Source organism: Syngnathus floridae, chromosome 11, assembly GCF_059516105.1.
Source record: "Syngnathus floridae isolate MCC-2025c chromosome 11, RoL_Sflo_1.0, whole genome shotgun sequence".
Lineage (NCBI taxonomy): Eukaryota > Metazoa > Chordata > Actinopteri > Syngnathiformes > Syngnathidae > Syngnathus > Syngnathus floridae.
Window position 1 is genome coordinate 15,206,835 of NC_142423.1, and position 23,236 is coordinate 15,230,070.

At 44.9% G+C, this 23,236-nt stretch overlaps 2 protein-coding genes across 16 annotated transcripts in view; both read right to left on the minus strand.

Moving 5' to 3' along the window:
• eya2 (EYA transcriptional coactivator and phosphatase 2) lies at positions 1–21,994 on the minus strand. Of its 8 annotated transcripts, none has more exons than XM_088390798.1 (18): positions 21,869–21,994; positions 20,751–20,818; positions 16,630–16,751; positions 9,045–9,097; positions 8,845–8,887; positions 8,587–8,764; positions 8,324–8,440; positions 6,660–6,736; positions 6,155–6,356; positions 5,908–6,056; positions 5,598–5,681; positions 3,397–3,486; positions 2,217–2,275; positions 1,559–1,719; positions 1,311–1,425; positions 935–1,056; positions 777–877; positions 1–660 (listed from the first exon to the last, which is right to left on the minus strand). In XM_088390798.1, the coding sequence occupies exons 6-18, from the start codon at positions 8,696–8,698 to the stop codon at positions 580–582; spliced, it is 1,470 nt and encodes a 489-aa protein (XP_088246924.1). In that variant the 5' UTR covers positions 8,699–8,764; positions 8,845–8,887; positions 9,045–9,097; positions 16,630–16,751; positions 20,751–20,818; positions 21,869–21,994; the 3' UTR covers positions 1–579. The 8 variants fall into 8 exon arrangements, with proteins under 8 accessions (XP_088246924.1, XP_088246921.1, XP_088246922.1 ...); XM_088390795.1 differs by having other exon boundaries at positions 8,587–8,720; positions 21,869–21,948; XM_088390796.1 differs by lacking the exon at positions 21,869–21,994 and having other exon boundaries at positions 8,587–8,720; positions 20,751–21,073.
• The window catches only part of LOC148391402 (cell division control protein 42 homolog), a 23,394-nt gene continuing 21,625 nt past the window's right edge, over positions 21,468–23,236 (minus strand). For 3 of the 8 annotated variants that reach the window (XM_088390802.1, XM_088390803.1, XM_088390804.1), the window contains exon 7: positions 22,248–22,973. In XM_088390802.1, the coding sequence (XP_088246928.1) occupies positions 22,389–22,973 (585 nt within the window). In that variant the 3' untranslated portion in view covers positions 22,248–22,388. Of the gene's footprint in view, positions 21,653–22,035; positions 22,113–22,137; positions 22,974–23,236 lie in introns of those variants that run through there. The other 5 variants (XR_015861470.1, XM_088390806.1, XM_088390809.1 and 2 more) reach the window with 5 other exon arrangements.

A 23,236-nucleotide genomic window follows, 5' to 3' on the forward strand; every position in this document is an offset into this window, starting at 1 on the left:
TACGGTGCAATTAACTTATTTTTTAATTTGTCTGTGTCGAAACAAAAGGAGCACAAAGCATTATATACACACACACACATCATCATAGCTAAGCTGACTGGCACATGCGTGAACTTAACAGTCTGTCCAATTGACACGAGAGGCCATTAAGGAGACAAAAGGAGGGTTCAAAACATTTACATCCCAGAACAAGGAAGCAGAAGAAATACGTAGCTCCTCTCTTCACTTTTCTTTGTAGGCAATTTCGTGACGGACAATAAATAGCTCACATTTAATCAACCGGTTGTATTTTTCATATTCTCTATAACTGCTGTCCCCTGCCCCAACTAAAATGAAAAATCCAATCCAGAGACATTATCCAAAATGAATTGAATTAAAGAGACACAGAAGAAGGGGGAAAAAAAGGCATTTCCAGAAGTTCCCTGGGGGATAGCGCTAAGCTTTGGTCCTCTAGCCACTTGTTTTGGTCACTATCAACTGTCAACTTGACTCAGCAACACTGACTGGGAATCATCAGTCTTACTTGGTTCAAGAGTTCAAGAGTTTCTGGTGATGGTTGTACCGGAGCTTTGACGCTCCCTACAGATAGTCCAGCTCCAGCGCGTGGCTCAGAGCCTCCAGGTCGGCCCGGCAAGACACCCTCCAGAATGGCATGTTCTTCTAAGGACGCACAAAGGAAACGTTCTCATGTACGTATCCACTCCACTCAATGTCATCCAATTGTATTTTTGTCATTTCGATCATTCCTTTCCATGCCAAAGTTGAATGAGCCTCACCTTCTTGGCCACCGTCTCCTCTTCGGTCCCGTCTCCAACCACCACATAGACGGCTCTCCTGCCGAACCGCTGAGAAATGCGGTCAAAGCAGCTCTCCTTGCCTGCCAGAATCAGACATCAAGAAACGAAAACAATGAGGATGCATTTGTTCGACTCACCGATCTTGGTGGCGCTGTAGATGTTCTCGATGGGAAAGGCGGCTCCCAAACCGTACAGTAGCACTTTGGAAAGGGCTGGGACCAGCTGGGTGGTGGTCACCAAGACGTTCACGCAGTTGGGCCTGAGAGCACATTCACTCAATTTAATTATTCAGAGTCTGCATTAGAAATAAAGATTCAATAAAAACATCATCAAAGAGCAATAATTCATCACTCATGTGACCTTGAGCCTACATAGGCTCAGGCTTTCATACGAGGGTTGAGGTTTCAAACTAGGGTTGAAAATAGGCTTAGGGTTCCATACTAGGGTTAGGCTTTCAAAGTAGTTTTGACTCAATAAAAGCTCTGTCAAAAGAGCCAAAGTTGGTGAAGTGACCTGGTGCTGATGAGGGCCAGAGCTTTGAGCGCTTGGGTGAGCCACAGGTCGGTGAGGACCTCCATCTCCCGCCTCAGCTGGAGCCACTCCTCCCGCTTGGGACTGCCTAGCAAACCTGACCACCATGGGGCCATACAAGCATCAATATGAGAAGGTGACAGGTTACGCCAAGGGGCTGTGGACATCATTGCCTTTCCAAGCCATAGTGGATGTACGGAAACGATTCCAAAGTCAAGCAAACACCTTACCGCCAACATTATTCTTGTACGTGTTGTAAATCTCCTTGACGCGGCGGTATCGGAAGGCCAGCTTTCTCATCCAGTCCACCCCTCCGTGGACTCCCGAGCCCAGACACAGGGAGCCGGCCCCCGCCGGGCTCTGGAAGCCGTCCGTCGTGAAATTGTACGTGCTGCAATGCAAAGCGGCCACTTCATATCAACAGCGCAAGGGAGACGAATCATTCGTAATTGCAATGCAATGTTTAACACAGACTGAAATGGTGTCATGAAGTGAATGCGGCTCGGACCAGGGTTTTTCAAAGAACTCAAAAGATCGACTAGAGGCAAGACTAGAACAGAACAGACTGGAGACTAGAAACAAGCAGACATGAGACGAGAACAATCCGACGGGGAGCGACACGCAGACTTAAATACAAGACAGGTAACGAGAGGCAAGTGACGGCAATTACATAGATTGCGAGCAGACACGGGAGGGGAGGGGAGGGGCGACGCCAACACTAACCATGGCAACAGTAAAACAAGGAAACGGAGACGGATCGTGACAAATAGTCTCGGATACAGATGACAAAAATGTGTGCAAGTTCCTCATATTTCCATATGGGGACGCAAATGAAGAGCTCATTTCATGCTAAACGGCAATGGAGAGAAATAAACAAAATGTCCATACCTCAGGTCCTGACCGTTGTCGTCCGACGCCACGTCATCAATATGAACCTGGTCGCATTCCTAACAAAAGGCACAAATGTGGAAGGAAAAATGATTATTCAACTCAATAAAAGCACAATACTGATTCCATTTATTTTCCTCCAAACTCCAAGGAGACAAACAGACAGCTAAGTTTCACAATCACTATATTTTCGATGAAATTTGAAGTTGTTGGTTTGTGTATTTTAGGGAATTTTCAACTTCTTTGAGATGGTATTTGTCTTTCATTTGGATTGAGGGCAATTTAGAATTGTTCAATTGCATATCGTTTATCTTTTAAACTGAATTCAAGATATTTGTCTGAATGTCAGGCCAAAGCAGGTGACAACCATATTATGAGCCTGCGAGCACTGACAAGGCAGAGACCAGCTAATTGCACCTTAAAAGCGGTGGCTGCTGCCGCTACTGATTAAGAGATTTAAGTCAAGCCTGAAAACAATGAGGAAAAAGAAGAACGGGTTCTCAAATGGCTTAGTTGGCTCCTTTCCCGTCCCTGCAGTCGCTTCTCCACTTATGTTCCTGTCACGCACTTCATTCATGACCTGAATGTGTATGAAGTCATTCATTGTTTTACAGGTAGAAGCTTAGCGGCCAATACTAAACGTAACAAACCTTGCTGTAGTTTTGATTGACAGTGATATCCAATGAGCAATGTTTACTTAATGTGCTTATACAGCAATGTTCAGAAAAAAAAATTGTATTTGCATAAATCAAATCCAAAAGGAGTAATAAAATAATAAATAGTGACTTGTTTTCTATGGTGACTCAATCGTCTCATGTTTTCTAATCGTGTCAAATAAAATGTTAAAATAAAGCCAATAGACGTAGGTAAAAACACACACAATGAAGGACAATGTAAAGCTTGCAAAATATAAAAACAAGTCTATTTTTTCAGTACCACTAGAGGGGGGCAACCTTCCACACTTACGTAAAATGCACTTTTCTTTAAATGTGCTTTTGTTATCATTATATTTAACATTCATTATTGTACATGGCATTTTCATTCATTTTGTTGCTATTATTAAATGAACATTTTATTAACATTAACATGATCAATAAAGTTTGCATTGATGATCATTTTACAAATACTTTGCTGGATGTATTTATTTCAGGTGATTCTTTAGAAAACCTTCCCAACTTACCTCCAAATCGTTGAAGAAGAGCCGTGAGTCGGCCAGATTGAAGATCATCTCCTCCATCCACAAACCTAGTGAAACCGCTTTGGAAGAATCCTGCAACCAGATCAGAAGCCAACAAGCAGCTCAATGAAGAGGAGGATTCACTTCTGCAAAAAAAACAGAACCACCTACACTCTTTAATGACAGATAAATCTGCAGACTGACAGCCTTGGCATTATTCCGACGCGTGTGGTCTCAATCTGATAGGATGAGCAATCATTCATCTTGAGAAATGTTCCCGGCCGGCTTTGTCGGTGCAGGCTGCCTGCTCCGAGCGCAAACTCTGTCGGGTCTGTTGTCCATTGGTAGAATGTCAACCGTGTTTCAAAAGTGGCAGGTGTGGATCTGTTTCAACGCTTCTCTGAGTCTTATCGTTATCTCGACGAGCCTGGATGAATTCATTGACACCTTTAAACATTGCCCATTGATCAATGCCATCTCAATTGATGTTGGACACACTATTCCCAATGATGTACACTTGACTCCATTTTTGTCCATTTGCAGGAAGCATTTTTGGACAGATGAAGTGAAATTGTATCATATATTCTGTGCAGCGAGAGATCGAAAATGATCTACAACAAATTGACAGTTTGCCAAGCGTAGTAAAATATGGGCAACAGCAAAATGGACTCAAGGAAGCTGCGTGGGCGCCTCGTCACCCGAGATGACAAAAGCAGTTGTGAGCGAGCGCAGATGTGCGTGCGGCGGACTTGTAGGGTGGGGCGGGCGGGGGCAAAAGGTGAACGCCAGATTAGCACATTCACAAGCCAAGTCTCAGAAAGAATTACCCAATTAGAAAATAAGCCCTTCTGTATGGACAAATGAAGAGGCAATGATGGAGGGAGGGCACATCACAACCCAGAAGAAGAAGAAGAGATGAATGCAAGGATGAAGGAGGCGGAGCTGAAGGATTAACAAGGGATTGCTCCTCTTCTCTAATCATTGGAATAATTATCCGTAATCACCCTGTCACGCATATAAAAGCCTTTCTTTGATAATCCCGAAGAAGAAAGATTTGAAAAGACTCACACACAGGGGGTTGTGGCTAAAAGATGAAAAACAAGGTGGAACAGACATCGTATGGCTATTTCTTTTTCCATTTGTAACAACTTTCATTTCTATTTGATATAAAAAACACCTATTTGTAGTTTTAGACATTGGAAAAGTGTATTTGTTTGAAATGTTATCATATTTATTTACAATCAACTTTTTTTCAGCTGTGATTGGTTTTCAAATTGTGTGGAGTGGAGTTGAGCTCGTGATTTCTTATCATAGCTCCTGCTTCATGGAGACTAACTAACAAATGTCTGACAAGTACATGGATGCATTTTTTTGGGGGGGGGGGGGGCTTGGCTCAACCGAGTGACATTGCCGTTAAAGTTTTGACTTGAGTCCAAGTAAGCTTTGTTGCAGGTTCCAGTGGAGACGGGTTTGGGCTCTGGGAATTAATCAGGAATTTTTGGAATACGAGTCACATTTCAACACTGCAGGCCATTTTTTGTTCTTCTGCTGCTCTACCCAAGGTTTGTGAGGTGGAAAACAACCCCCCCCCAAAAAAACGGAAGAGGAAAAAAGAATAATAATAACAGCATGCAGCATGAGGCCATTACCGAGCGGGCTGTCAAACTCCCGTCAGCCTTGCGTCGAGCTGCAGGGGGACCGTGAGAATTCAAAACAGCAGATTTGGGGCCAAAAGCAAGAAACGCACCACTGTCCGCACCCCCTCGGTCGCTCCCGTGTTATGTAAAACGTCCTGCTGGCTGTCAATCATACTGCAGGAAGCCGGCGTAGCTAAACAAGCTGCGTTATGAAAAGAAACAACGCAAAGCAGCCAGCGTGTGAAACGCTTCACAAATGTCCACTGCAGGACATTCATATAGCCAACATTCGCTACTCATATTGATTGATTGATTTATTGATCTATTTATTGATATTTATGATTTGATCTATTTGTTTGTGTTTATTATTTGATCTATTGACGGGTAGGTTTTCGATTTGACGAAACTGTTTTTGGATGATCGTTAGTTGTACACCTGCACATGAGCCATTATTTTTAACAGTTCTGTCAACAACTAACTGTCGCTGAAATATTTCACACGTGAATGTCAGCGAAGGAAAGTTTGACAAGGGAGCGAGGGTTGGTTGGTTGGGTGTTGCGATGGTACCTTGCCAAATCTTGAGGAGAAGGTCCCCGTGAGGAGCGAGTGGAAAATAATGATGGTTTCATCCAGGTCCCAGATAAACACCCGCTGCAGTGAAATAACACACGTTGTAGCATTAACCTCAGCAGAACAGAGTGCACTGTGTGGGGAAAGGCAAAAACAAAAGCACCCCACCCCCCTCGCGTTCCTCAGACATCCGTTTTGACAGATTATTCAAAATCAATAAGGCTTATTGCGCATGAATGGATGGACGGACGGACAGATGGCAGGTAGGTCAGTTGCTTGCTTGCTTGCTTGCTTGTAAGATGGTTACCTCAATGTCAGCATCCAAAGGTGGTGCCGGGTCAGTGACTTTTTTCCTCCCCCTCAACTTGGCGTCGGAGCCCCTCCGCATGGACACGGTGCCCCTCTCGCTCTCCTCTTTACCTGGAGTGGGGGGGCTAGGCGGTGGCTGGTATTCTCCTAGGACACAAAACAAACTGACATGCAATACCTCCTAAAGGTGAGGGAAATCAAATTGACACACGATTGAGGCACGTCATGTCATTGCATATACGTACGTATTGCAGCACACGTACCCGTGTGAGACTCTGGGCTGTGATTGGGTAACATGACACTGTGCTCCAGATGCTGATAGGCTAACGGGGTGCTGATGGAGGCAGGGCTGATGTTGCTGCCGCTCAGGTACGGGCTGTTGTAGTGATGCGAGTTGTAATACGGCGAGTACTGACTCTGACTGTAGTTGGAATACGCTGAAAACTCCTGCCGAGCATTAACACACACAAACACGCACGTTGTTCAAAGTGGGTGATAAAATGATCGGTCTGGATATCAATCGGGTGTTTTTCATTTGAGGAAGACCATTTTTTTTTTAGAAGAATCTTCCATTAAACCTCAAACCTCCCAGTCAATAAACATGATTACCGGCCATAGAACCTGAAAATGACAGTCAAGTGTATCTAGTCGATTTGCAACACGTACAATCCACTGCAAAATGATTCGTACCTCTGAATCGTTTCAGGTTTGACACTTTGGAAAATGACATTTGAGGACACACACACTCACTTGCTGCGTGGGGTTGAATGGCGTGGAGGTGGAGATGGCGTGGCCGCCTTGGAAAATGCCCGGGGAAATGCCTCCACCTGAGAAACCACCCAAGTTTCAAATGAAGATTATGATCAGTCATCATTTATAACATTGATGGTGTGTGGGAAAAAGGAAGTTGTCGTTTCTTGACTGATTTATCTTTGACACGCAACAATAACTACGCAGGTGCTTCTCGAATCAAGTCAGAGCAGGGCAGGGCAGGGCAGGAAGGTGTTCCTCGCTCCCAGCTCATTTTCTCTCCTGCTTCTCAGATGGATTGTATCTCTTGCAATCTTCTCACCTCCGCACATGGAAAGAATTGCCACATTTGTTTGTGTACACCCTGGCGCGTTGTGATGGCAGGTGTGTAGATTCACACGGTGAGAGAGCCAGGGAGCCACTTTGGAGGATTTATGACAGCAGCTGGCTTTGTTTTGCGAGCTCAAAGGCAGGCCGGGCCGGGCCGGGCCGAGTGTCGGCATCTTTGTTGGAAATGATTTCAACTTAGTGGTGGTCTTCCCTCATACCAATCAAATTAGGATGCAATACTAACAACACTATCCCTCGTTCAAATCCTGACTCTCACTTTAATAACTCACAAACAATGAGTCACTGGAAGTCCCTCAACAATCTTCCAAAAAGAGTTGGAGCAAAAAAAGCGTAAACACATAAAAGAAACGAGTCCCATAAGGAACACTTCAGACACCCCGCACACATTTGAGGCATTTTACGACCATGTTGTTCATTAAGACAATCCAATATTCACACACATCATTTTTGTTTGCTGCTTTGGAAGGCAACGTGCTTGCATTGCAGGCTTTGTGCCGTCTGTGTGTTTACAGAAATATTTACATTCCTGCATAATGTCTGACATGTGTCTTCTCCACAAAAGAAAAGGAACGACACGTGGAAAAGGACAAATGTGCCAATATGACATTTCAGTCATGCAAATTCATCAAATGGCCGTAACATCTGCAACATTACCAAACCGTCCGTTCGCGTTTGGAGTTGCGGCAAAACAAATTGCCGGTGCTTGGCCGCTCATAAAAGAAAACAAAAATGAACTGACCAATGGAAGGAAATGTCATCCAGCAATGACTCAGCAAAGTCATCATCTTGTCGCTTTTGTTGCTGCGCCCCTTGTAACCCTGTCACACATACGGTCAATTTCACACTGCTTTCAAAGTCTCGGGGCTCAGGACGTGTGCCAGCCACATTTTGATGGGAGCCTCTGGAAGCTCTTTTGTGTTCCTCACTCACTCACTCCATCCAGTCCTTTCCCTCTCTGTCTGTTTTCTCACTTTCCCTCCGTCCTCGCCATGCCTGTTGTGCTGTTGGCCTGAGCGGGAAAACGGGGGCGTGGATTGACCCTGAGAAAGGAGGAGGTGGGCTCAGTATGGCCGGGAGGGGTGGGAGGGGGGGGGGGGGACATGGAGATGTTTGACGCCAAGAGTCCAGACCGCAGCTAATGGGGAACAGGTGTGGGAAGCTGACCGGCCGCCGGGAGGTCACGCGAACCGGGACAAGAGGTGAGGAGGGAGACGGAGGCTCTTTCCAAAGCAAAGCCGCTCACGGCGACCACTTCCAGCTCGGACGGTGGCTTGATGCAGCCAGCGAGCAAGCGTGCGTGCGTGCGTGCTCACCGTGTGTGTGCGAGTAGCCGTAGATGCTCTGAGTGGCGGGGGCGCTGCTGAAGTTGGAGTAGCCCAAAAGCCCCGTCTGGCCTGGCGACTGGCTCAGGCCCTCCTCTGTCTTGATGTCTGTGCGCACGCAACAAAAGAGAGAACTTGATGACTTTCTGTCGAAGGCAATTCAGAAGACGGTGATTCCATTTCGATTTCAAGCTTGAAGCTCAGCTCGGGTATTTTTGTTGCCTGAAACTGAACGTGAGCTCGGTTTGGCGTACACTCACTGTAGGATGGCACCGTGTAGCCTTGCGTGTGATGCGTGTAAGGGCTGTAGGCTCCGGCAGCTTGGAGGCCGGGGCTGTACTGGGTTTGTCCGTACGCCGCCATCATGCCGTCCCCCGGAAAAGTCAATCTGGAGAAATTGGAAGTCGAGCCTCAAGAGCGGGATCTCTCGCCCTTATGGAGAAGGATCGAGACGGTCGACAAACTTTGCCGCCGTGCTATGATAAAGAGGTTGAACTGGATCGAAATCTCACCACTTGAGGCTTTGAAGGAGTTGCCACTCAACAATGAGAAGCCCTGCAAGTCACACAAGTCGAGCAAGTGCACTCTTAGACCATCAGCAACTCTAATTAAATAGGGGTAATTCAAATCATTAAATCAAAATCGTTCTGGTACATTGGGAGGCACAAATGAACTGCTACTGTAGCCTCCAACTTGTCAAGCAAGGTCTCACCTGTTGTCCAAAGAGATAGCCTGGTCCACTTTTTCCTCCTGTTAGCACGGCTCCTGTTGAAAGAGCACAAAAAGTCAATGTGAACATTTTGAACCATCCATCTCGGAGAAATGACGGGGACATGCCCAAGTGAAACGGACGTCTGCTCAGAAACCTCTTGACATCAGCTGCACCGCTTTGTAACACACGCACGCACACACACGCACGCACACACTCCACACTGACAGACACACACACACACACAAAAGGCGTGCATGTGATACCAAAGACATTTCCTGCTTAAGGGCGAGTCCTGCGAGAAACCATGGGAACGGCGGAACACCGGAGGGAGGACAAGTGGAAGCTCAGCCGAGACGTGGCAGGCAGAAGGATGAAACTCAAGCTAAAACAAACCCAGCAGGGCTGTGGACAGGCAGAGTGGAGGTCGTGGAGGGTCATGGGGGAAGGAGGGGGGCACAAGGTCAAGTCCCACAATAGTTCACCTGAGTCTCACGCTTTTGCTCCACATACATAGGGGTTTTTCTTGCCTTGCTAGATTTGGATGGATTGGACTTGGGTAAGTAGGTATGCTATTAGGCTAAAGATGAATGACTACGTGGGCATGGAGAGAGAGCCACAGGCACTGATGCACTGTTTGGAAGAAGGTCCAAAAGTAAAAGACAAAATGAAAACACATCAAGAGCATGGAACGTGAGTGAAATTAGCACCCAAGCTTTCGTTTACCTTTTACCATGTCGGTACTATTTTTCGTTATTGAAACACGTAACGAAAAATAACATTTCTCCTGCAATGGATCATTTCATCCAGGATAATTGATTTGATATGTGGTAACATTTCAAGCCCACCTGCTTGGGAAGAACTTGCTCATTGCCATCTAAACGTCAACTTTATTTTAAATGAGGGAATTTATGATATGTTGGAGGCGTTCCCAGCTGACTGACGAATCACGTACTTACTTTTTTCAGTGCTCAGCTGCGGGCCTTAAAAGTTCATCATTTTAGTCAGCCAAGTCTCTTGTGCGGAGTAATTCTTCATTCATCTTTTACTGTGTTTACTTGGTTTGTGCATGTGTGAGCGTGCGTGCGTGCGCGTGCACGTGCTCGTGCTCGTGCTCGTGCTGAGTCAGCTCCGCAAACGGCTATACGCCTCAGTGACCCCATCGATACTTTGACCTTTTTTATTGAAAAGTCTCCATCAGCGGCCTGACAAGGTGAACCCGCCGGGCCGTGCTTGTGCCATATGGAAGCCCACCTGGAAGCCTCCATTTGGACACACCGCCCTACGGGTGGGCTGCATTGGGGAGGTGTGTGTGCGCCCGTGTGTGTGTGTGTGTGTGCGCCCGTGTGTGTGTGTGCGCCCGTGTGTGTGTGTGCGTGTTCCCCAGCATGCACAGAGCCTCTTTATTTGCCTGATAAAAGAAAGACAAAGAACAAGGGGTAACACAAGTGTGCTAGTCCCTTGTGGAACAGCTGCTGCCCACTGTTTTCTTTGTGCATCCAGCACCCAACAACTAAGCGGTCTCTTGACTTACATGTTTTTCAAGGTCCGAGTTGTTGCTGGAATTTTCTATTTTTGTATGGTGAATTGATCTCTTGTAAAATGATCAACTGGTCAAATATCATGGAAACGCACAGTGTTGTCTGGATTTCCAGACTTTTACAACACAGCCATTAACCTTAGAAAAGCAGCTGTAACTTGTTCCTATTGTGTTTGATGGCGTAATTGTATTTTTGTTCTAAATCCTACTAAATGACGGAGTTCCATCATTCTTTGTTCCATCGACACTTGAGGTCCATTGCAGCATTTTTTGTGCAATGCAACAGCCAGAAAGTTTATTGACATCAACCCGCAATGAGGGAAAACTTAAGCAACCAGCTGAAGAGGCGACAAATCCCTGGACTCGCAAATTTTTCCTCGAGCTATCCAAGCGGGGAGAGGGGAGAGGGAGGGAGGGGGGCTCGCTAATGCCTTTCACCGCGACGACAGATGCTTTCGGAAAGATGGCCCAACTTGGAGTGGATTCAATAAATCTTCGGAGAGTGCTGAACCTGCTACAAACCCGGTGTAAATTTATCTCACACCGTTTCTACTTAGGCCTGCTTTGTCTCCTTCTAACTGAAGTCATCCCATCGCTAACTGGCACTACAGGCGTTTATACACAATAAGGCAAATCCACATATACCATTCAAATCACAAAGGGATGAAAAATCAAGACAAAATCCTGTTCAAGCAAGACAAACAAGTCCAGCGTGAAAATCTGCAAGGAAACGCCACCCCAATAAAAAGGCTCATAAGAGGCAGGCACTACTTTTGTGGAGATGAAGATTCTCAACTCATTCCAATATCGTTCCTTGGCAAAACACTACGACGTCCAAACAAAGCCCTTAAACTCATTTCCAGGTTTCATTCATGACAAGGATCCCTGAAATAGGGGCTAAGTGATAATGGTACCAGACCAGCTGGCAGCCCCAGCGCCCCCAGCCCAGTCCAGTCCAGTCCAGTCAGATGGTGGTCCCACTCACAGGTGAGCAACATCTGGTGCACTCAGATGGAGAGAGACAGAGGTCGCACGCACACTTGCACGCTTTCCTGAATTCACTTAGCCGCACGCACGCACACACCCACACACCCACACACACACGCACATGCACACTGCATTGGCCGTCAAGGATTTGGCAAATTGCAGTAAAACGTGTAACGACATTAGATGTTCTAAATGCCATCCACAGAGCAGAATAATACTCAAAAAGTTATTGATCAATCAATTTTCCTGATCAGAAAAATGCAATAAAATTTTCAAAATGTGTCTATAATCAAGAACATTTATTTTTCAAATCTTCTAATTGACGCTCATTCATTCATTCAAGAGAGCCAGTAGGTAGTGACCCATTCAGAAAGCCAAATTGCAATTACTTGTATGCGCATGATATCATACAAGCAGCTCGTGGACCAATAATTTATGATCAGAGAAAACACACTGGTGGAGCAACATTTAAGAAGTACATGCATATATGCGCGAGTCTATAAAATCCAAGAAGGAAAAACGGTTGAGGAAAAAAAAACGCTGAAGCAAAATTCAGACACCTAAAAAAATAATCCCCCAGCCACAGCCTCTTATTACGTTTCAGTGGAAAGTAAAGATTATTATCTGTGCATGCGGGTGGGGAAGGGGGGGGGGATGTTTGTATGCAAAGGAGGTGCTGCAATGTGGATCAAACAAATTCATGAACAAAAAGTGGCTTTTTTTTACTTGATTTGTTAACTAAAGAGTTCACGATAACAAAATGCCTATTAAAGTGTTTAGACAATACGTAGCGATTGAGAGCGACATATTATCACTGGCCAATGAATAGCACAAATAAGTCCAAGCAAATTTGCAAGCATCCAGGTAAATGAGAAACGGCGAAAGAATTGAAAAGGCAGCCGCAACCATCATGCTTTCCCCAAATATTATCTTAAGTGCAATTGCTGTGTATCATTTACCACTTTTCTAGAATCAGCCCTGCTTACTTAAATACGAGACATGAATCAACGTGCTCTGCGGCTGACATGTAATCTCTTTACGACGCCTTTCGCACATTTAGGGCGACTGTGAAGTGCTCCCTAACTAACTAACACCAGGGCTGTGTTGGGAATGGAATGGCTCTCAATGCGCTGTATAGATAGATAGATAGAAGACAAATGTTCCAAAAGCACACTCTTTTGATTTGACTTCTTACTGAAGTGAACTGTACTCAGGGAATTCTCACTTCTCTCCCTACCAACTTGTGTATGTAGTATATACGTACATGGGTATCTTCATCCCATAACCTTGCTCATGACAAAATGACTGAAGAATTCAAGGTACCATGGCGTACGATTGGAGGCAGAGGGAACGAGGAGCGAGCGAGCGAGCGAGCGAGCGTACGATGCACAGCAATGCGTCACGCCGATTCCACGCAGCAAGTCATATTTGCAAAGTGAGATGTAAAAGAAATGAGGAAGCACGAGCTCCCTATGAAAATATTTATCATTCCACAAAGGGTTGGCTTACAGAGGGCTTTGGAATTAATTTGTGTTTTCTTGAGGGGGGAGGCGGGGCAGCGGGGGGCTAAAGCTGCTGGGGTGACGGACGGGATGGGGAATTCTCAGAGCAGCAGACTTTTTCGGGCCTTATTCACAATTTATTAGAGACAGTAATAAGAACCATGAAGGCTTATGGAGGGTTTCGGGGCGCAAGGTGAGGTGGTGTGTGTGTGGCTAGGAGCTGCCTGATTGCTGGGAGGTCGGGGGGGGGGGGGGGTGGGGGAACTCCATAAACTTGAGGCCTGACGATGTTATGAGGAGACAAACTACAGCATTAAATCAAACAGCAGCCAGTGGGTACACTCACACCTTTGGTATTTGCACACCTTGCACCCCCTTACACACACAGCACGCCACGCTGCAGCAGTCTGTCAAGGGGGTGTACAAGGAGATTTCATGTTTGAGCATGTGTCACAGCGAGATGAACGTGATCCTATAAACGCTTACGGAAAGCCATTTGAGCACTTACCTAGTGTATATATTAGTTGAAGGTCCATGCACTAGTACACAAAAATGAGCACGATAGGATTAATACAACATTTTTAGTACTTCACTACTCGTGAAGGAAGTGCACTCGTGCTCATTAGTATAGTAGTTGGATGACAAAGTTGTCCGATGAGTGTGCAGAAACACAAGAAGTAGCCTTGTCATTCTTCTAGTGCATAAGAGCGTGTGAAACTCGGCGATATCGAATAAAGTAAATGCTCAACTGCCGTTCTATAATTGCTTCCTCTTGAAACTTGGAAAAACTCCTCTAGATAAACACCATCATATCTTCCCGGTTTTTTTTTTGAACGGCTATGAAATGTTTTTGTTTTTAAGATTTGAGATACATTGTTTTTATTGGGCAGCGATTAACATGGAATAAACGCGGCATCTGCATTAAAAAAGAGCTTTTAACATCCAATTTTCTATCACACTCAAAAAATCCAAAGTTCCCATAAACCAAAGTTCTTAATGTCACCCTTGTGCAGTAAAATAAGGCAAATAAAGTACTAATAGAAACAGCCCAGCCTACTGAAAAAGATTAAACACATTATGAAATGAATGTCAGTACTCAGTATGATTGTCATTATAAGATACATCTCCTACTTGTATGCCGCTTTTAAAACATTTCTGTGCAGATGACAAAAACATTTCAAGCCACAATCTTAATAAATGTCATATTAATATTTATAATGACATGATATAGATGATAAAGAGCAAGTGAGCTACTGCGGAGTTGAGATACAAAAACGCTTAGTGAGGCTCTGCTAATTAAATAAAGATCGGCGCATGGAAGCAGACGGGTGTCAAGTTTGTGTCTGAGTGCAATTTTCTGTGTAGCCAAAAGTTGGACAGTCCAGTTTTTCAACACGTGAACACACACACACACACTCACACACACACACTCTTCCAAAAACGAATGTATGTGTTTGGGTTGTGTTTCGTATTCTTCTGAGGTTTCTTGTGCTCAGAGCAAATGCTGCGGTAGGTCATATGTGGTCCATGGGCCTTAAATTACCCGCCCTTGATATGGACTGGATTATTACAATGAGTCTGTATCAGCACTTTGGCCAAACATGTAGTTATTAAATAAAAATGAATTGGGGGTGGGAGAGGGCAAAAACAGGGTCAAAACATTCATTCATATAAATTGATATAGTGCCTTTTAACGGATACGTAGATTCAAATGTTTACATAAATGTGTGCACTTCAAGTTTTACACACACACACACACACAGCACGTTGTTTAGAAAACAAAAATAACAAAAAGAAAAATCCAAATATCTGGAAAGAAAGCTTTCTTTTACAACGTTTTTCATTAAAAAGTCGCTTGTATGTTTTTTGCCCCAGAAACCCCCCCCCCCGCATCATTGTTAAGCATTTTCACCTTTGAACACAATCAGTTTTTCTATTTTGTTATTTGTGCTCATTGTTCTGAATTGTAATATTGTGTCTTTTTTAATATTCTGATTTATAACGATAAAAGGTGTTAATATAAATGATGCCATTTATGTTTCATTATGATGCCATTACAGTAACCGAAACATTTGTAAGCATTTATATAGGCTGAACAATAACCATAATATTCACCATTATTATTATTATTATTATTATTGTTATTATTATTATTATTAATTTGATAGTTTATCATTATTATTATTATTATTATTAATTTGATAGTTTACATGAAAATGAATAACATCCACAATTAAATGTCGCTCAAAGGTAAGATGATGTAGTAATTGTGGAAATATGATGTCGCCTTTACATTTGGTGGAAGACACACTGCAACACTAGAAAAAGTAAATATAGTAGGAGGATGAAGGGGTCTTTAAATTGTCTTTAACTTTCGTCAACACTTAAAGATGATTAAGCATTCATTAATGGTTTGAGCGCTTACCATCATTTTGCGCGAGGAGGTCGTGGGGAGCAAATCCGCATATCCATGTGCAAAAAAAAAACAAACAAAAAAGAGCTTTAACAAACAACAACAACAGCGGTCCGCCCGCTGCAATTTGCGGCAGTCTTGCGCGCACTCCTCAGCCGAGTGTTCCTCGTTCCGCAACTTGCATGCATGCGTGCATGTAGCGTATTTGCTTTGGCAGACACAGGGAAGTCTCGTTAAGTAAATGCACGCACGCACGTACGCACGCACGCACTTATCTCGCTGCTCCTCCCTCCCTCCGTCTCTCGGTGCGCGCGCACCATCCTCCTCCTCCTCCTCCTCCTCCTCCTCATCCTTGCCACACTTTTTCTTTTCTTCTCTAATCTTTGTTTGGTTAAGAGCTCTTCAGCTGCTTGTTTACACAAACAAAAAGCTCTCCGTCCACACGCCAGATGGAAGGATTTGTTAGTTTGTGATAAATAACTGTGAGCAATGTGTGCGCGCGCGCGTGCGTGTGCTGGCAATGGAATGCAAGTGTAAACTACACTATCAAAAGGTCTCTTGTATGTGTGTGTGTGTTTATTTAATCCATTGATAATGATTAAAAGCCTTCTCTTGTTATAAATACTCTTGAATGTCTTGAATGAAAATAGTTTTCTAAAAGCGCTCTATTATCTCAATTTTAGCATCAAATGGAAATGTTGTATTTTATATACATCTTATATATTCTAAAAGCTTTGCGTCTCGCCATGCGTGTTTGTTTATATTTTAGTTTCACCTCCGAAAGTTTCTTGTCACAAAATATTGACGTTGAAAAGTTTCAAATAATTGGACATTGATATGACTGATTGAATGCTTCATCAATTTGCATTTAATTGAAAGGGAGAGCCTGGAGCTCATCACCTGCACACATGTGAGGAGATGTCAAACACGCCTGGAGGTTACCAAAACAGGTCGCGCGCGCGCACACACACACACCGCTCATCAAGCAAAGATCTGAAAAGCTCGTCCACTACTGTCTGTCATGATTGTGAGGAGGCGTGACACGGCCCCTCGGCCCCTCGGCCCCTCGGCCCTGTTTGTCCAGTAGCGTGCATGTGCCATATTGTGTAACATGAGCACCAGTGTGTTGGAACTGCTAGCACTCACCAGGAAGCAGAAGAGGGACAACAGGATGGCGAACATCCCTGCACCTGCGGACGCAGAGACACGAGCCCCCCCCCCACCCGGGTCCACGTTGCGGCGCATCTTCGGCGGGATATCGCAGTGGGCTGAAAATAAAGAGGAAAGGGGAGCAAATGAGTGGTAAGGAAATCCTCGTGAAATATCATCCTTGTATTTTAGTATGAGTCGGCACAAAATAGCAATTGGAACTTTGGCTTCACATTTGAGTTGATGATTTTTCATGCTTTTCCTTCATCTGTAGTTGTAGCAGCTGCCAATCAGACAAATATTCAGCAAATAAAATAGAATCAAAGATGAAATAAAATAAAATATAGATGATTGCATTCATTGTGACATGGATTTGAATTTGATGGATTGTTCAGTCCTAGTTTGGCCCTCCACGATGTGAAGAAAGGCACAACGGAGATGACACTCAAAAGGTCACTTGAAAATATGGTTGGAAACATGCCACGGCCCTCACAATAGCACTGCTCAAGAGGAAATCTCTTGACCTGCACACGACATGTTTTCCAGAAGTCGTGTACAAAATGACGCCAAACCGGGGGAAGTCCCGCGACCCAGACACCGAGGCAGTCGGTGGAGAGCGCACAGGCCCGCGGTGGAATGTGCGCAGGAGAAATAAAAGCCGCTATTGTCTCGCTCTTCCTCCCATCGGCCATCTGTCCATCATCCTGGCAGCTGGCAGCCACTTGGGCTGACGCACCACGTGTCAACTACATTTTCCTTTCCAAACACACACACACTCACACGCTCTTTACATTTATTGTGGGTTAAGATGCCACAAGTTTAAAGCTAAGCATGTTGCGCTGAGGTCACCTAATTGTTACGAGGCCGAGTGACACGGCAGCGCTCACTTGGCAAAGGGAGGGCCAGAGCGTAGAAACAAATGCAAGGGGAACTTATACGTCTGTCACGAGACAAATAAAGGCACGAGTACGATTTCCAAAGGAAGTCAGTCATGTTGGGTCATGGTATCGCTTGTACAAGTCTCCAGTCCAAATATGAGCAAAAGATATTTGACATGCATATTGGTTATGGAACATAAATAGATCAGTAAGGTTGAGTTACAGACCAGACCCTACTCTGCATTACACTCTGTGCCCCCCCCCCCCGACCCCCGCGTGTCTCTGGAATGTGGAAATGATTGCCTTCATTTTATAAAGCGCACGGCTTCCTTTGCTTCAATTTTCACCCGAGCCATAAAAAAAAAAAGAAGTAGTTGTAAGGTCAGCAAGAAGCCATCTGGTTTCGCCATCGCCGCCACCGCAGCAGCTTTAATGAGCAGCTAATAAAAGTTCAATTTGAGAGAAATTACAACAGATGTTCAGGGCGGGTGAAAGCTCAGCCCGCCGTGCGGGAGCTGCCCCGTCGCTTTGATATACGGCCTAATATGACTGATGTTTCTCCATTTGACGCTAAATTCAAGGGAGGCGACAACCACGGCTGTTAAATATGAGACTGGAAAACACACAGCAGAAAACATTTCTCTCATCTCACTTGTTTGTGCGATTTGTCGCTCCACCTCACCTCACCTCACCTCACCTCACCTCACCTTCCCATCAACTTCTTATTCTTGCAGAATACAAGCTCAAAAGTTGAGTTACCACCTGTCTGACCGCGCTTGGGCAATATTTTTTTCCAATACTGTCCGAGATCAAGTTATTATCAGCCATCAGAACGGCCGAGAAATGAGCAGAGCCGCTCCAACAGTCACTTTTGACAACCGTACTCAAGCAAGTGTGAAGCGTGAGAAAGTCTTCGGACGGCCCGGCCCGGCCCGCTTGACACATTTCTCAGCTGATGCAGGAAGTGTAATACGGGGGCAATAAACATTTCAAGGAATGTTTGGCGGGCGCGGAAATATCCAATTGAGCATCCTCGGGGCAGGTATTAACGTTTCTCTGTGCCTTTTCTCATGACGTCTGCCAGTGCGCGCGGTGGCTGTGTGAACCGCGGCAAACATTCCTGCAAAGTGTGTAACTCACTTTGCAGTTGGGAAGGGACGAAAGAGCAAAAAAGCTGCTACGGAGTTTTGTCACTTCCCTTTTTATGACTTTTAGAAGCTGCCTTTACAGAGAAAAATGACTTGACACAGATCTGATTGACTGGATCGGACTGGAAGATTTTTCTTGCTCCCCACATTTTTCTTTTTTTGAAAATCCTGATTGTGTAAAGCACAGGTTAGCAACTATCCTGCATGTTGAAATGACACAATGGAAGTCAAATGTTCGATGTGAAGAAATGAAGATGCTCCTCGGCCTGGAGATGGTGCTGTGCAGCATTCTGCAAGCGGGGTGAACTGGGATGTTTGCCAGAGGTGGCTGACATTAGGATATTTGAGTGTAATAATCTATGGATACGTTTTGTTTGGTCATGTGCTGTGAAGATTCTTCCGGTTGAAAATAAGAGCTTTGGCCCTGTGCTTGATCATCCCCCTTTTGAATGCAAAAAAAAAAACTCAGCCAGGCTGCCTCGCTTGTATGATGGATGAGCTCCTGGGAGAATTTCTTTCGGCCTTTTGAAACCGGGGCGGCGCTCCAAAACCGACACGCCAAAACACACTCGGCGGCCCTTTGGCTCCCCGGGGTGAGAGATAAGTTCACTTGTGGGCTTTTTAGCACGTTCCCACGGCAGGCTGGAATACGAGGGGACGTGCAACACGGGCACGTTCTCTGCCGCTGACAAAGACGAGGTGTGTCGAGAGTATTGGGTTGCTCTGACTCATGGGCAGGGGTGAAATAGCTTCACAACAACAAGCGCTATTGTATTGTTCACAATGCGGCGTGTTTTCTCGGTGGGGGCCCGTCATCATCATCATCATCATCATCATCATCAGTGGTGGCTGATGCTGATACTCGCCGTGGGTAGGTTGTTTTCTACAACGTACATCTACTATTTCCTACACAAAGTTTCAAATGCTGTACGTATCGTTAGTTAGTTTGTTGTTTCCTGCTGGAAAAATACTTTAAAATCCGCCAAAATCCAAATTGAAGTCGCAACTGAGATATCTAAGATGCAGTCAGTGATTAAAGTTAAGATTCAAATTGAAGGATTAGTGTGTCAGTCAGCGCAAAACAATTTAGCCGCACATCAATCATCGCCTGTCGACTGACAAACAAGAACGCTGAGGACTTCCCCTGTGAGAAGAATTAATTACCCCTAATTATATTTTCACACGTTGACCTTTCAGTCAACTCGGCTCGCGCTTTTTTGTCATTGCTAAAAGACAGACAGACAGGCAGACAGGCAGACAGGCAGACAGGGAAGAGCGTGAGTCCAAATGACGGCTGTCAGGCTTTAAAAATATGCCGGCAATTACGCTAATAGTTGTGAAATGTGTTTTCTCTCCATCTTTTACTTTCTAATGTGCAGATTGTGTGGCTCATTTACTGCTGAACGTCTGCTGGAAAGTGTCAAATGAGTGCGAGCGAGCGGCGTGCAAAATTGAAAGATGATTCATTTGTGAGGTGTGGAACAGGAAGCAGCTTGGGGAATGACAAAAGTTCATTCACCCTGTTGACCTTTGTGACTTATTGGGGAAAAAAAAAAAAAAAAGTATTCAAGTTCTTCCTGCGTGATGTTTAACATGGCGTCATATAAACACATCTTGTTGGCATTTTCAAAGTTCAACTTGGTTTCATGTCTGAGTCATTTGGAGTCCCTTAAGGGCAGGCGCGGGCAGACATGTGCCTTCTTGAGCAGAGAAAGCTTGCGGGCATCAAAAGATTTGAATCCATTTCGTGCAGTGTGTTGTTCCCATGACCACCTGTCTGTCTGTCTGTCTGTCTGTCTTTGTAAAGACGGCTGTCCCAATTCCTTAACAAGTGGCTGCATTTGATTTTGCCTGAACTGCTCCGTTCCCCTTTTCAGGCCATACGGCAAGCTTTTGCTTGGATGTCAGATCATGCTGCTGATTGATGCTTTGCAATGTTTGCAAAAATGAAAGTAAATGTTTCCTGTGTACTTCATGGAATCCTTTTCTAAAGCATCTTTTGTTTTTTCTACCTCATGTTGGACACCCAATCACACTCCCTATCTTTTTGCTCAGTTTCAAAATACAAGTAAAGGCGAGGCAGCTCCCTTACCTTTTACGTGTTCATCTTCATCATCGCCCCATTTTGCCCGGACATCCAAAGTGCTGTTGATGTATGCTCTAGGATATGTGGGGGGGAAAAAAATAACAAAAGTAAGTGCCTGCATGCATCTATCTCATCATGGCATCTCCCCCAAATTTTGTTCTGCATCTTTTTTCCCCTTTAATTGCCATTCCATCATCTTTGCGGTGACGTGATTTGAAATCCAAAGTATTGTCAAACGCAATCACACCAGTGTAGCGGTGAAAGGAGACACTGCAAGCCGCTGTTGTGGCAAGCGAGCAAAGCAATCAGACGAGGGGGATTCCCGCTTTGTTTCAGCGCCCGCCCGCCCGCCCGCCAGCCAGCGACCGACGTTTAATGACAAATATCTCATGAGCACATACATACGCTGCTGCACTTTCACCGTAAATATACACATCTGACATTACACTTGTGCGTCATTAAAGTCTGTTAAAGCGTGTTTTCTCAGCTTCAGAGCATATGAGGTCATTGGTGCATAATGCCGAGCTGCGCTCCCATGACCGAGAGAGAGGCTTCAAAAGTTCACTGTGCGGCCTCGAAATCCAACTTGGTGCCTTTTCGTCTTTTGGGGTTTTTTTTCTCAAGGAGAAGGCAACAGGTGCGTCATACGTATTAGAAACATGCATTTGAGAAGAATGTACCGTATAAAGTATTATGTGTGCAAAGGAAGCAAATGTACATCAGGAAAAAGAACGGATCTTAATTGTCATTAGTAAGCGCCAATACGGTGAATCGCCTCGGCCGGTTTACCCATCTGCTCGGCGGCGCACATCGATCGAGCCAGCCCGCAATGAAATAGGTGGGAGGGCGACCTGCCCTTGACCTTTGAACTCCCAGGCCTCCCACACAAAACTGGAGCGGTGGGTGACCTGCGGAAATCAATTATTTCAATGGAAAGGGCGTAAGCCGATAGCCAGAGAGGACGGCAAATGGATGACTTGGCTGCTGAGTTAAAAGCTGCTTTTAGAGTTCAACTCGTCCAGATCAGTTTAGCGGCCGGAGACAAATCACAGATTGGGTTTCAAAAGAGAACCGCTGCTCGTCTTCATTTGTCTCATTTGTCTAAAGAACAGAAATCAACCAACCGACTGGATGGATGGATGGATGGATGGATGGATGGATGGATGGATGGATGGATGGATGGATGGATGGATGGATGGATGGATGGATGGATGGATGGATGGATGGATGGATGGATGGATGGATGGATGGATGAATTCATTGTGCGCCCAGCGTGGAATGAGACGGCATAGCTGGAGAATTCATCCTAGAGGGCTGAAATCAGAAAAGAAGAAAACTCGTTTAAGAACCAAGACACTTCAACGAACCCTGAAGAGAAATCAACATTCATTACCTTGGCAAACACACCAATATGTTTGTCCTTCAGCAGAACATGGGCTTATGGATTTGTCGATGGCGCTTCACCACTTGTGAAGAAGTTTTTATTTGCTCACATGATGTCCCAGCACAGTATGTTCTGGGAATTTTCTCAGACAGCAATTATAGTCAATGTTCACATGAATGAATGAATCGCCTTTGGGGGACCTCAACACGCCGAGGGTTTTGCAAGCATGGTGAATTTTGGTGCAAACAATTTTAGGGGTCTCAAACAGTGAGGGATTCACTTACTAGAAAGTAAAGGTTATGTTGGAAAAAACTAACAATCCAGACAATTTTAAAAAATATAATAATAATAATAATATCGCTAGCAAAAATCAGGTGAATGAAGAAAGGAAAGTCCCTGTTTACCTCCCACACTTTATTAGCCTGTGTGTACATGAGTGAAACTTCCCCGGGGCTTTGCTTCTCATTTTCTTGCCTTTTTTTCCTCAACAAAAAAAATAGAAGGGAGGGGTGAGAGAAGGGAGGCCATCGGTGACCTTTTGGGATTATCCACCTGATGCCTGGGGTGGCTGAGTGAGCGAGTAAATGAGTGAGAAAAGAGAGGGGGTGGGGGTGCAGGCGGGTGCTACAGGTGAAGACAGCAAAAAGAAAAAAAAGAAAGAAAAAAAGAAAAAGCGGCAGAAGCAGCAGCCACGGCAGAAGCAGCAGCGTGTTCATTTCCTCTCTGGCTTTGCTTGGTGGCTCCAGGCGTTGGATTTTCACGGTGGCCTCACCTTGTTGCGTATTGTCTTGTCGCAGAAAAGTGTGTGAAAACTCCTCCCACTCAGCGCCAAAAGACAACTTGTCCTAGGGAGCAAAGAGACGCAACGACACAATACTGCTCCTGTCTATCCGTCTATCCATCTATCTATCTATCTATCACTGGCTTGAGAACGAATGTCACCATAATACCACTTTGTGTCTGATTGCTTCTAACCTTGGATCATATAATACTCACCGACCATGACACACTAGGGCCAGATTGTCTTGGGCCTATTTTGGAAACTACTTTTTAACTACTAAAGCTAGTTTTTATCACATAAGATGGCTAAAGCTTGAGAGACACTTTC

Coding starts and splice junctions, on each gene's coding strand:
- eya2 (XM_088390798.1), bottom strand. CDS start 8,698: ATGATGGCGGCGTACGGACAAACCCAGTACAGCCCCGGCCTCCAAGCT. Junction 5,682..5,907: donor CTTTGGATGCTGACATTGAG/GTAACCATCTTA, acceptor ATTTCACTGCAG/CGGGTGTTTATCTGGGACCT. Junction 3,487..5,597: donor TCTCCTCAAGATTTGGCAAG/GTACCATCGCAA, acceptor ATCTGGTTGCAG/GATTCTTCCAAAGCGGTTTC.